Source organism: Pygoscelis adeliae, unplaced genomic scaffold (genome assembly GCF_000699105.1).
Source record: "Pygoscelis adeliae isolate BGI_AS28 unplaced genomic scaffold, ASM69910v1 Scaffold120, whole genome shotgun sequence".
NCBI classification, from domain to species: Eukaryota; Metazoa; Chordata; class Aves; order Sphenisciformes; family Spheniscidae; genus Pygoscelis; species Pygoscelis adeliae.
In genome coordinates, this window is record NW_008824032.1 from 1,655,386 (window position 1) to 1,668,319 (window position 12,934).

The window sequence follows — 12,934 nt, forward strand, 5'->3', positions numbered from 1 at the left end:
ATTTTTAGACTGGAATTTTGAGGTGTATAGGTCAATAAATCAAGGAGATATGCATACATAGAGTTGTGCACATATATCCGGCTCCATGAATGAACATATGAAACCTTCAGCTGTGCCATTCTTGGTCATTGCAGCAATACCTTTTTTATTCATTTGCTTCCAAGAAATAATTCTGGGAGTGTTTCCTCCCTGAGAACACCAAATGTGGGTATTACCCAATATACTGCTTTAATGGCAGGAGAATAAAACACCAACACAGAAAAAGACATATATTTTAATAAGTCATTAAATAAGTTTGCTAGCAAATATAAACTTTTACATAAAAATAAAACCTTTAACTTTCAATAAAATTTGAATGATATTAATCTGAATGAAAATATTTGGAATGTTAGTGTAATAACTTAATAAACTGACTCCCAAATGGTTTAGCTAACTCAAAAGGACATGCACATTCTCTCACACACTTGAAAACGGAGTAAAAATTGAGGTGGAACCTAGCAACTCACAACATCATTTAACAGAAAAGAATATTTGTACCCAGCAGAAACCGTATAGAATGTATGTCCCCAGACTGCAACTCTGAGCTGAAATTTGTCTTGAGAATGTGATGCTCATGTCCCTGCTCTTGCTGAAAATGTCAGACCTACAAACACAATCAAGACCTCAGAAGACTTCTGTCTCAATTCTACTGCCTTCTTCCTCCTGAAAGATGCCAATGCTGTTAAAGAATATAAAGTGCAGAGATCGTTCAAGATTGGAGAACTGGCACATTTTGAGTGAAACAGAGAATCTTTTCTGAAAGGTAAAACTACTTCCTATAGCTGAGCATACCATAGCGTACAGATTGCTCTACCTTCAAGGTTTGAAGCAAAATTAAGAAAGGGAGAACATCGTCAACCAAATTGGAACATGACCTACTTAAAGAATATTTTTTTGTTATCTGCTTAGCTTAATTTTGTATATTTAGATTTATACACATATGAGTGATACCTCATGCTTTCATTTTCTGTCCCTGCATCCACCTGGACAACTAGTACAGCATCCGATCAGAATACAGAGGAACAAAGTGTGGAGGTACTAACTGGTCATATTAAGCTTGGATGGTAGGAAAAAAAAGTTACGATAACCAGAAATTATGTTTAAAGCAAGTCTTTCCTTCAGGTGATTTCTAGTTTCAAATGCCTGATAGGAGTTGCACGACTTTTCTCAGAAGGTGGGGAAGTGCCCTGAAGTTCCTCTTTCTGCTGTGGAGCTTTGCAAGAAAGTTACTGGTACAAAGCCACACTGGCTCTGCCAAAAGCGCTTATGGCTCATGATTAATAGCCTGCCTCTGATCATGTTTCCAGTGATGGTTATGATTCACAGATTTTGGCCTAACTCTTTCTATTTCTGAGACATTCCCTTCTGTAACCCACGCAGCTCTGCCTTCATCATTGACTCTCAGGATTTTACAATGTCACAGTGCGTAATGAAAGATACAGCAAAAAGATAGTCATGCAGACAGGCAGAGCACCATATTTACTACCATTCTGGAGCAAAAATAAAAGCAGAGAATACTGGACAGTGGATTTCAGCCATCAGACAAAAATGTTGCATGTTGTTCTGCAGGGTATCTGGGGAGGATTCTTGTTCTGGCAGAACATCTAAGAATATGGGACCTCAGGCCTTGCTATGTGCAGAGATGGTTCCCAGTCAGCAGTCTGGCTGATGGCCTTGGTTTCAAGCTGGATAGCTTCTAGACTGCTAGACTGACACCTAAAATAGATTAATATGTGATTTACAGAAACGTGAGAAATAGGAGCTTAAAAAGAGCTGATAGTAAATGTCCAGTTATCTTAGGATTCGGAAAAAGAATGAGGTGGGGCTCAGGACCCTTGGCTGTGTAAGGAAACAGGACTGACTGTGAGGAATGCATTTCCCTCTTGCTACAAGGAAGGATAGACTCTGATGTCAGCATGAGGATCCTTTCAGTGCAGAATAAACCCTGGACTGCTGAGACGTAGTCTTGGAACAAAATAGAGAAATGCAATGTAAAGATTGAATTCTGTTCCTAGTACAAGACGATTCTTCCAGTCCAGTGCTGGGCAGCCTGTGGCGGAGCAATGTCTTGATCCTTCAGCTCTGTGATGACATAGATACTTGCACTTGACGGAAGCCTCATCTCATCCCTCCCCCAGCTCCACCTTTCTTATAAATGGTGATGGACAAGAAAGGTTTATACAATTCAATGATTTTAAGAGCCAAATCTACCAAAAAAACAGAAAAAAAGGATGAAACTGCAGGAAGAAGTGGTAAGCTGGTGCCATGGCAGTCTCACAGAGCACAAAGAGGGAGAAGTGGATCCCAGGACAAGACAGGAGAAAGATGTTTTGACTTGCTGCTGGATGGACTAAGTTGTTGCAGGAACTAAATTGTCCAGGGAAGTTTAGCTTAAGTCCATCATGAAACCTAACTTTCTGTCAGCAGCTTGAATGTAGGTAAAGGGATGACTACAAAGAGCAAAGCCTGTGACTTGAGGGACAGTAGAGCTGAATGAGAAGTAATAACTTACTCTGGTTGGTAGATGAGATATTTCTGTTCTTCTTCAATAACACAAAACCCAGAAGAAGTGTGATTAGTACAATCACAGCTATAAGTGGGCCAAAGAAACTTATCTTCACTGGCTCCATTTCTTCCCCCTGTATCTCTGAATAAGAAAACGGAGGAGATGATACACAGAGCAAAGATTTAATTTGGTGACATTAGCTTAAACAATCTCTCCCAAAGTTACGTGAATTAGAAGTTTAGGGAAAGGCACTCAGCATCCTTTGCTTTTACAGTGCTTTAATAGTGTCAATAAATCACTATCCACATTGCATTATTTCCACTTCCAATAACTAGCGAGACTACCAGGTCTTAATGGCCACTTCAACAACAGTAAGGCAAAGTACTCTTTCTGGAAGTTGGGTAACGTGAGAGATCAGCAACTTAATACAAGAGCCTACAAGGCAGCTACTGTGCTACTGTGCAAGTTTGAAGAACCTGGAATATGTTACTACTTGGTATCTGTTAGAAATGATGGTCAAAGCCTAATGAAATGCCGTAAGGGATGTGAAAGTAGCAGGGAATGCAAAGGAGTTTCCCTCTATCTCTAGTTATTATGCTTTTGAGTTTTTGGTTGCTAGGGTTAGCAACTGATAGTGCTTCAGTTATCACCAAACAAAGCTTTTGTTTATGTGGAGTTCCTAGTTTCTTACCCACCATCACTGCTTATCAGGTGGCTACTTTCATAAAGCCAGGGAGGAGAGAAGAAGAATTGCATAGGGAAGAGGAGGATGCAGCACTATAGCTAATATATAGCTAATATAGCTAATATAGCCATGTTAACACTCATGAGCAATGTGTAGAGCTGTGCAAACCTCAGAAGACTTCTGTATTGTATTTTAATATTATTTAAAAATCCTAGAATGTAAGGACATCAGAGGCAGTTTGCCATATCTAGCGTTGATGACTTAACCCTTTAGCTAAATTTATATGAAGAAAACTGCACTGTGGAACTTTTTTCAGCGTGAGTGGCAAGCCTCTCTTACATCTGCAATAGTAAGGTGCATGCCTGTACTACCTTGGTAGGCTTTCCTGCAATGCTATCATTCCCTTTTGGCTCCCTCTTCCTGTCAGTTGAAGCACAGCTCTCCATCTTCAACATTGTCTAAAGGAGACATGTGCAAGCCAAACGAACTTAAGACCAAAGTGGGAATTGTCTTTATTTTGATGTGCTTATGCCATAGCTTACAAAAAAAAATATGTCAAAGGATGTTTTCCTGTCCCAGGAGATAAATAAAATACAGCTTTAGTTTAAAGAAAGGATCAGTCATGTGGAACCCTGAGATAATTCAGCAGTAAAGTCTTACTGGAACTCAGGTCCCCAGCTTCTTCTTGCAAGAGGTGTCTGAAAACAGAGACACAATCTCAGAGAAAAAAAATCCCCAAATAGTCATTTCGGAATGCGCACTTCATTCTGCCAAATATTAGGAAAACCACCAGGAATGCTTCTGAGACTAGTCAGAGTTTCATGGCCTTTACGCTTAAACTCAGCATAGTCTATTTGGCAGTTTGTGAGCCAAATCTGGTCCACGGAACTCTTCTATTTAGCCTTCTGCCTGTCTCCAAGGAATCATTAAGAACAGCAGCTCAAGCACTTAAACATCAGAAAAAAACTTTTTTTACTGTCAGGGTGGTCAAACACTGGAACAGTTTGATGAGAGAGGTTGTGGAGTCTCTATCCTGGGAGATATTTAAAACTCAACTGGATAAGGCCCTGCACTACCTATTGACCCTACTTTGAACAGAGTGGTTGAACTAGATGATCTCCAGATGCCTCTTCCAACCTCAACAGTTCTCTGATTCTGTGAAGTGGCAACCTCTCTTAACAGCTGTCACCTCCAGAGACTGGTTGCTGCCTAATCCAGACATCCAGATTGCTTTGTTGCTGCTGCAGCAGCATCTAGGGAGGGGATGAACAGGGCCGTGTTCTGGATTGTGTAGCAGTAGCCTTCCTTTTCTGTGCCCTCTCCTTGCTGTAGTAAGACTTCCCGTATGGAAAGGAGAGGGACTTTGGTGGCCGTGGCTGTTGGTGAACAGGATGGAGAACATACAACCCTTGTAACCAACACCTACTGCTACTTAGGGTTTATTTACTGCCTTGACTATGCTGCTATCCATGATCAGCTCTACTGCAATGTGCCCTGCTCCTACCCATGCAAAAATCGGAATGGGCAAATGGAGACTCACCTATGCCTAGTGGCACTGAGACAAGGCTCCCCAGCTGCTCTCCAAGGTGAAGCAAGCAGCTAATATTAGTGAGGGTGTTTGTAGGAACTGTGATATTCAGCTTGCTAGTAACATTGTACAGCTTTGTTACAGCATCCTGTGACACATCCATGTGACGCATAAGCCTGCGTGTTTTGTTTTCATGTGAAATTAGCCAAGTCATCTGCTTGGGCGCTGGATAACCTCCGCTGGAAGAACAGGAAAGATTCAAGTACTCATTGGGCTTTAGTTCCCCAGTGTGGAGCCATGCTATCTCAGGTTGACTATAGTTGGCTGAAATAGACCAAAGAGAAAGAATCATGAGTCAGACATACCACATCTCGTGACAGTTCCTGCCAATTATTTAAGATTTTCAGGCAGAAGCAAGTATAAACAATTTTCTCAAGAAAAGAATGGGAGTCCCAAGAAGGGTTTGTTATGGTTCTGGTGTACATGTAGTCATGCTCCTTGTCCTCAGGGTGTTTTAAGGACGTAAGTCTGATCAGCCAGACAATGGGCCTTTGTCTCTCCCACCTCTTTTAGATCCATAGACACAGAATAATCAAACCTGGCCTGCTTGCAGGTCAGTGCTTAAGCACAAAATGGGAATGGGACACAGTGCTGCCTACTCTTGACCTCCTGATTAGGTTAACAGGAAAACCGCAAACTTCTAAGTGTGAAATGTAGAGAAAGAAATCATCTGAGGGACTTCAGATGGGGTAAGTTGAAGGTCCAGTGCTGTCATAGGTAGAAATATCCTTGGTGTCTGTCAGTATTACGAGTAATCATTTTGCAGCATATAAAGTAATTCACTCAACTTGATAGTAGGCCTCCCTTAGCTCAGCTTTTTATGTGGAAGTGGCTACAATACAAGTTTTTTTACTTTGTGTCATTGGATACTCATCCCAGTCAATGAAAAACATACCTATTGCTTTAAGAAGTCAAGTTTCCCAAGCAAGAAATAGTGAAACAGGATTGGAAAGAATTATTTAAATATAAAATATGAATGATGAATGGAAGCTTTTAACCAATAGTCTTTATTAAATAATCTCCCAAATACTCTCAAGCAGGATTTGTTAGGTTAAAAGGTCATGGTAGAAATAGTAGACTATAATGGAAAAGGAGAAGGAGAGAATGTAGACATAATACTGACTGCACGTTGGCATACAGCAAGTTAAAAAAAACCAACAACAACAAACCCCAAGAAACAGACTCAAGACTTCATTGAAAATACTTCATTATTTTAGTGCCAATAGGGCTAAAGACAATACGGAGAAATATTGGAGAAGGGAAAAAGGATTCTTAGAAAAATATGAGCCCAGGAGGATCTGACTCTTCTGCACACACACTCAATGTGTTGGATCCAGGCTCTAATCCTTGCCCTAGTGAATTCTTAATATGGATGGATGAAGAAATATGATGTTGCTTTTATTTGCTCTATCCCAACACACAGGGAGTAGGATTTAGCTTAGTCACTTAAATCCCCAAGAGAGTCCATGACTGTGAATTAAAAATGGAAAAAGCCCCACCTTTTTCATACCCCAAAATTTAGTTAAGTTGCCCCTCAGGGGAGGTCAACCTTCCTCTTTCTCCTCAAGGTCTGACTTGCTTAGCCGACTGCTCACTCCAGCTTCTGGTCTGGAGTGTTTATTCTCTCCTTGGCATTTTATAGGGAGGGCAGGAATGTAATCCATGGCTGTGAAACTTGCCACATCATCCAAGTGATTTAAGAGTTTCAATCTTACTGACAGTAAACACGTGGAAGTAGTGGAATAGACCCTGATCAAAGCACTTCTGGTTTATGGCTTCTGGAACCTCAATTTACTGAAAAGTCATATTGGTTGCATGCAGGGTGTGGGCTACGTATATGTGAGCTTTGGATTGTTAACAGAAAAGCATGTTTCAGGAAGTCTTTTGTATTTAAAGATAACATGGCTTCCAAAAAGGCTATGGGCTTAGATTTAAATACCTCAAGAGACAGCAGAGCCATCAAGCCCTTAATATTTTTCTCAATGGCTTAATCACCCTACCTGGTTTTGTTCTATTTTCTAAAGTGACAATGTGCCTTACTTCTCACATGCTTCCAGCCACTGGCTGTTTTTGTAGCTTCACTGAATTAATTAGCCTTTTTTTTTTTTAATATCCAGTATTTTATGTGTATTTCAGGTTCCCACACTCTGGAAACAAGACTCTGCTCAGTCTTCTGTGTTATAAGGTAATCAAATTGATCCTTTAATGTCTCCAGTTGGACTGTATTTTTTCCAGCCTTCAGATAACTCTAGTAGAGCTTTTCTTCACGCTTTTAAGTTTTCCAACATCCCCTTTAAAATGAGGACACAAACTGTTATGTCTCTATTCTGACATAAGTTTCACTCCCAACACTTCGAATAGCACATATTTTGAAATAGCTTCCCTAGTCTCACCTACTTCCCTTATTGATCCATCCAAAGAAAGGACTAGAGACATGCTATAGCAGTGGAATTTCCAGTTAAGCTGCTTGTCACCGTGGTCCCTACCTTGCCTGTTTTAAGAGCCAAAGCTCTCCATTGTGAAGCCCTCCCTTCTTTCTGGAGAAGGATCTGTGTTCATTGTTCCTATATAAATCATCCTGGCTGTACACAATACATATAATATACATATATCTATCTATATATTGTCCTAATGTAATACATATAAATAACACATTTAAATTGTATCAGAAGGTACTTCAGTATTTCTGAATGGGCTTGGTTACCAAGTGATCTGGATAGCTTTGTATGACTGCCCTATCATTCTTGCACAGCACTCAATCTTTCTTAGGTCCATTTTAAGTATGACACACCATACTACAAAAAACCCTCTATGTATGATATGAGATTCTAATTAAGAAACAGCAGGCAAGCACAGGTATATTTCAACATTTGTATTTTTCTTCTAATTATTTTAAAGTTTTTTTAAAAATATGATTTTATACTGCTCCTTCCTTTGGGAGCTTATTTAACAGAGAGTCATTTGGAAGGAACACAGCAGCACATAGTTTAAAACAGTCTTCCTAAGTTAAATCTTAAAAGGTCTAGGAGAGTTTTAGTGCCTAATTATGAGACTTCTATAACATGTTGCTCAGATGTTGGCTAAGCTGATAACTGATTTAACTGCTTGGATTTACTGAACAGTTGATGCTAAGCATCTTTTAAACTGGAGGCCTTGATACTGAGTGCATACTATGAATTTCTGAGTTCTAAAACTTTGCTGAAAATACTTGTCAAGTAGATTCTGGGAGAATCAAAATTAACAATCTAGGTTTTCTATCTGTGGACTGAGGGAACACTCGCTGGTAGCACAAAGCTAAATAGGCTCAGATGTCCTGGTACTCAGTTTTTGGCTGCTGTTACATATGGCCTGTTCTCTTTTGAAGCAGTAAGCTGAAGCGTAAAAACACCAGTGGAAGTTAGAAGCTGTTGCTATTAATGACTAGCATTATCATAGTGGAAGAGAGAACACAGGCATACGGACAAAGGTTACCAACAGAACAGTTTAAAATAGAAAAACATTAGGAAAATATATTAGGAATTACTAAAAATATTAGAAAATATTAGGAAAAGATTGCTTCGTCACTTCCATTCCCCTGTTAAAAGATTTTCTGCCTTTTCCTCTGATAACATGCAAGAAATCAGGTTGAATCTCATCAATGCACGCATTTTTTCTTCAGAGATATTTTCAGTCTTCCTTTAACTGAACATACAAATTTCTACTCCTCCACGTGAGCTGCTCTTTTCTTTATTTTCCCTGCGATTTATCTGATCATAAAATAGCTGTGTGTTTGCAGAAATCTTGTTATGTTTCAACTGTAATTTACCACCAATGATGATAACTACTGCTACTTTTAATAGAAGGTAGTGCATCAGATGCAAATAAAGAAGCGTATTTTCCAGAGACCTAAAAGCCATAAAACTTGCAGGAGGCAAGAGGAAGAAGGCAGAACGGCTTTCACGATAAAGTATGACAGGGTGGGAATCAGGAATGATGCAATATTGAGCAAATTATGGTCTCATTTTCTACTTCTTCTGACTGCTTCCACCTGAGTGCTTTTCATTCAGAGCTGAGGATCTTCTATTAAGAAAGTGCTTATCCATCTTTAGAAATTCTGCTCCAGTGCAGGTACATCTTCAGTGGCTTGGGGACAGTACCACACATTTCTGGACTGAACAAAGTGACACCCCCCCCCCCCCCCCCCAAACCCCCAGACCAGATGACAATTAGAAGAGATTACTTACCAATGATGTGCAGTAAGCACTCAGATGTGTGTATGACCTTTGGCGATCCTTTATCTCTGTGCTGTATAATACACATATAGTGTCCCTCATCCACAATTCCTGCATTTAACAATTGCAAGGTCCATTTGTCCATATCCATCTTGGTGCGATTTATATATTTGGGACTAAGGTTATCACGTTTTTCTTGGCCATAGTATACTTCATGCACCACTTCAACAGCGCCTTTTTGCCAAAAAACTCTTAAATCCTTTATGTCAGTTTTCTGAGAGTTTGGAAAATAGCAGGATAGGTATGCAGTGTGATTGAGAAATGACTTCACCTGATGCACACTGGCAGCAATACCTTAGACAGAGAGAAGAAATTAAGATTTCCATCAGCTACAAAATAACACTAAGTATTTGTACTCACAGAGGCAACACGTAACAACAGTAGCAATAAAAACATCAGCATTTAGACACAAATTCTCCCACTAGGTATGACAGGACACATAGTTCTTCAAACTGACTCACTTAGTCTTGTGGAGTTCAGGTCATAAAACTGTTTCTTATTTTTCTTCCTATATTTTACTTTCCAAGGAAGGCCTACCACACAGAGGTTGTGAGCGTCTATATTTTGGAAGACTTATCTGCAGGCAAAAGGTCCAAACCATTCTTGTATGTGGCATCCCGAGTGTAATGAGATTCTGCCACAAAGCAGATGATAGTTGCACAATTTCTTGTTCAAAAGTTGAGTTCATCCTCCTAATAAAATAACACAGCATTGCAGTTTTGAAGAAAATGTGAAGTGCCCTCTGTGTGGTAAACGTTGGTGTCTAGGGAATATATGACCAGAAGGTCAGAAACAGGTGAACGCTTTCAGTCACTGAAGAATTAAAGTTTAATGACAAATTAAATGTCAGATTTAACTGTTCTGTAATTAATCTAGAGTTTAATGACAGATTAAATGTCAGATTTAACTGTTCTGTTGCTGATCGTGTTAACAGAAATAGTCAATAAACACAATTATGCCTTCATGCAAAGAAAGCATGAACTGTATTGCACAAGGGATGATTGTTCTCCTGCTTTCATCAGTGCATGTATCCATTATTATGGGTGGCGATGGGCCGGGAGGACCGTCTTTTCTTGGAGTGAGAAACGCAGTCCTCTGTCCCAGAAGATAGTAACACCTCTGCTGTGTTCAAAAGGAGGAGAAGATTTACGGTCTCTCTGCTGGTGCAAAGTTTTGACTGCTCTTCCAGAGCACCGTACTGCAAAATGATCTCTGCGGCTGCCTAAAACTCCAGTTGTCCCATATCAAACTGTCAGTTTTCAGTTTAATACTGCTCTCCTCTATAATATACAGAGGTTATATACACACATTTTAAAGATAGATTTAAATCAAAAATTTAAAAGCAACATAAAATAAGTGTAATGTAAAGATATAAAGTTGAAGAGAGAAAGTACTTACTATATATTTTATAGAGTCCCTGCACACAATTAAAATACATGTCATATAGGCTATATGACCTTCATTGTGCAACGGAAATGATTAATTACTGCTAAGGAATGAGTTCTTAGTGGATGAGAAAGTATCACATAGCAGGACATAAATAATCAAAACAGTTTTTACAATTAAAAATGCGCCTTTTACCTGGGAGAAGTATCATAGCATAAAGGAAGAATATGCAGACCTCCATGATGCTGTAAGAAGGAAGAATGAAAGAAATATGTTAGAGGTTGAAAACACGCCAGTACCTTCTCCAGTACTCCCAAAGAAGTGGTAAAACAAGAAGAGTTTCAGCAAGAGAAAGACTATTGAGAAAGTTAATCTCACCTTTTCCCATGGACTGGTGCAAGGACTTCGGTGTGCTTCACAGCCTTTAGCAACAAGAAGCATGCCATGACAGATCTCTGGTTTACAGAGAAGGCGATGCGGCGCAAGATTACTGCAGACAGGATATGCAGTATGCAGGGGGGAACACAGAGCCCCCGGGGTGCAAAGGACAGGACGAGTACCCAAACCGCCTGTTGCAGAGGAAAGAGGAATGAGGACCATGCTTGGCCTGGCAGTGTGGGGAAGAAGATGGGGGAATTGAAAGTAGAGGGGGAGGAGAGGGTGACACAGAAGGAGGAGGTGGGGGAGACAGTGCGATGATGTCAGCTACCAGAAGCGATGAAGTGTGTGACCTTCAGTTTTGTAACAGGAACGTATCATTCACGACAGTAAAAGATAACTGAGAGAAATCCTATATGGTTTAAAGACTTGAGGCTGAACAGCACATAATTTATGGTCAAGAAAAACTGGTATCTCTTTAGAAAAAGAGAAGAAAACCCATGACTCATCTCATAAGCAAAACACTTCTATGGCTGCTTGGGTTCATGTGGTATAAGGGCCTATAATCTTGGTAAACAGCCAGATGTCATTCCCATGGACCGGTGAGAGAACGGCACCTGCACCTGACTGGCCTGTGGTTGCTGGTTTGCATTTTAGCAGCGCCTTTGTGTTTTTCCTGTGCCTTGTCCATATATTTGGGAGAAGCCTCCACACCACCCATGCCAAGGTCCTTCGCTCTCCTCCTTTAAACAGCTCCAAATAATCCTCTTTTGCTGGAGCAGATGTAAAAACTTTTCAGCTCTCATAGTACTTAAAACCAGGGAGATTGCTGTCTGCTGTCCTGACTGGTAGTACAGCTTCCTGATGGTTTCCCATTTTTTGTCATGTTTTATTTTAAGCTGGTACACTTGGGTCTTTACCTTTACCCCAGGTCTCTGGGAGCAAGTATCTTTTTTTGTTTAATACAGAATTCCCCTCAGTCTGCTGACATGTTTTTGGTGTGTGTACTGTAATGTACAGAACTGTGAATGATATTTTTTCCAGACCAGATTCATCCTGCCTTTTCTTAGGAAAGGGGAGAAAGAAGCCCAAATGTCTCAGAGGATATAGATAATTTTCTTTGTGATCCACCTGTTGTAGCAGAAGAGGAGGGAGGGCTTGTGCAGAATCCATTGTTGTAGACAGAGGTCATTCTCTTTTCTCATTCTCATTCTCTCTCTCCAACCGCCATACTACATGGTGCACTTTTATCAAGGGGTTTTCCTCCTAGGCTGGGCCCCACTGAATTAAGCCACACAACTGATTGCCTAAATAAAATTGCCTGTGCCAAGCCACTGAAAACTGCAGAAACTCCTTCTCAGCAGTCATATTTCCTTCCTGTGAATAAGAATTTTTGCTTCCAGTCAAGTAAAAAAAAAAGGGTAGCCCTATTTTTTTGATCCAGTGCAGGTATGTAAGAGGAGAAATTAAAATGGTTTAGCAACTGGAAACACAAGTGAAGTAGAGAGAGTGCACTGCTATAGCTAGGCATGTTTTGCAATGAGAGTCTCACAGCAGCAAAGACCAAAACCGGAACTGAAAATAAGAGTGAGAGAGAGAAATAAAACCCAGGCAAAAATACCAGATTACACTGTTTGCCTTTCTTTATGGGTTGGATTTGGAGCTGTGAGGACAGAAGTCTCAAAGATCCTACATCGTTTCCTGGCTGCTGTCTTCCAGGAGAAGGCATCTTGCTGGGGGTGGCTGCATGAAGAAGGATCCCCTGAGTCTGCAGGGGGGTGTACACCCACATTCCCTGCAGAGGGAGGTCACTGAGTGTGAGAAGCTGCTTCTTTTACACAAGCTGCTTTATAGAGAGTTGCTGAATCATGAATCGGGCCACTAAAACATCAGTGCTGGAAGCAGCTTCTCTTCCCCTTTTTTACAAGATGCCTTTAACCAGCAAATGTAAATCCTTGGAGCCAGTGTCCAGAAGACTGAGGGGAGGAAGGAGAATTACACAGTCTCTGTGTTGGCTACTTACACCATTTCTTTGGCATATTCAATACAAATTCTGTGCTCAATTCTCTTTTATATCTGCA

General features: G+C 40.3%; 1 protein-coding gene across 1 annotated transcript; it reads right to left on the minus strand.

Moving 5' to 3' along the window:
- Window positions 1-1,484: 1,484 nt before the first annotated feature.
- On the minus strand, window positions 1,485-12,513 carry CD86 (CD86 molecule). The gene is made up of 6 exons (XM_009329129.1): window positions 12,492-12,513; window positions 10,671-10,720; window positions 9,042-9,383; window positions 4,771-5,082; window positions 2,552-2,686; window positions 1,485-1,755 (listed from the first exon to the last, which is right to left on the minus strand). The coding sequence occupies exons 2-6, from the start codon at window positions 10,714-10,716 to the stop codon at window positions 1,736-1,738; spliced, it is 855 nt and encodes a 284-aa protein (XP_009327404.1). The 5' UTR covers window positions 10,717-10,720; window positions 12,492-12,513; the 3' UTR covers window positions 1,485-1,735.
- Between the last annotated feature and the right edge of the window lie 421 nt (window positions 12,514-12,934).

Coding starts and splice junctions, on each gene's coding strand:
- CD86 (XM_009329129.1), bottom strand. CDS start 10,716: ATGGAGGTCTGCATATTCTTCCTTTATGCTATGATACTTCTCCCAG. Junction 9,384..10,670: donor TGCTATGATACTTCTCCCAG/GTAAAAGGCGCA, acceptor TCTCTGTCTAAG/GTATTGCTGCCAGTGTGCAT. Junction 1,756..2,551: donor TATCTCATCTACCAACCAGA/GTAAGTTATTAC, acceptor AATCTATTTTAG/GTGTCAGTCTAGCAGTCTAG.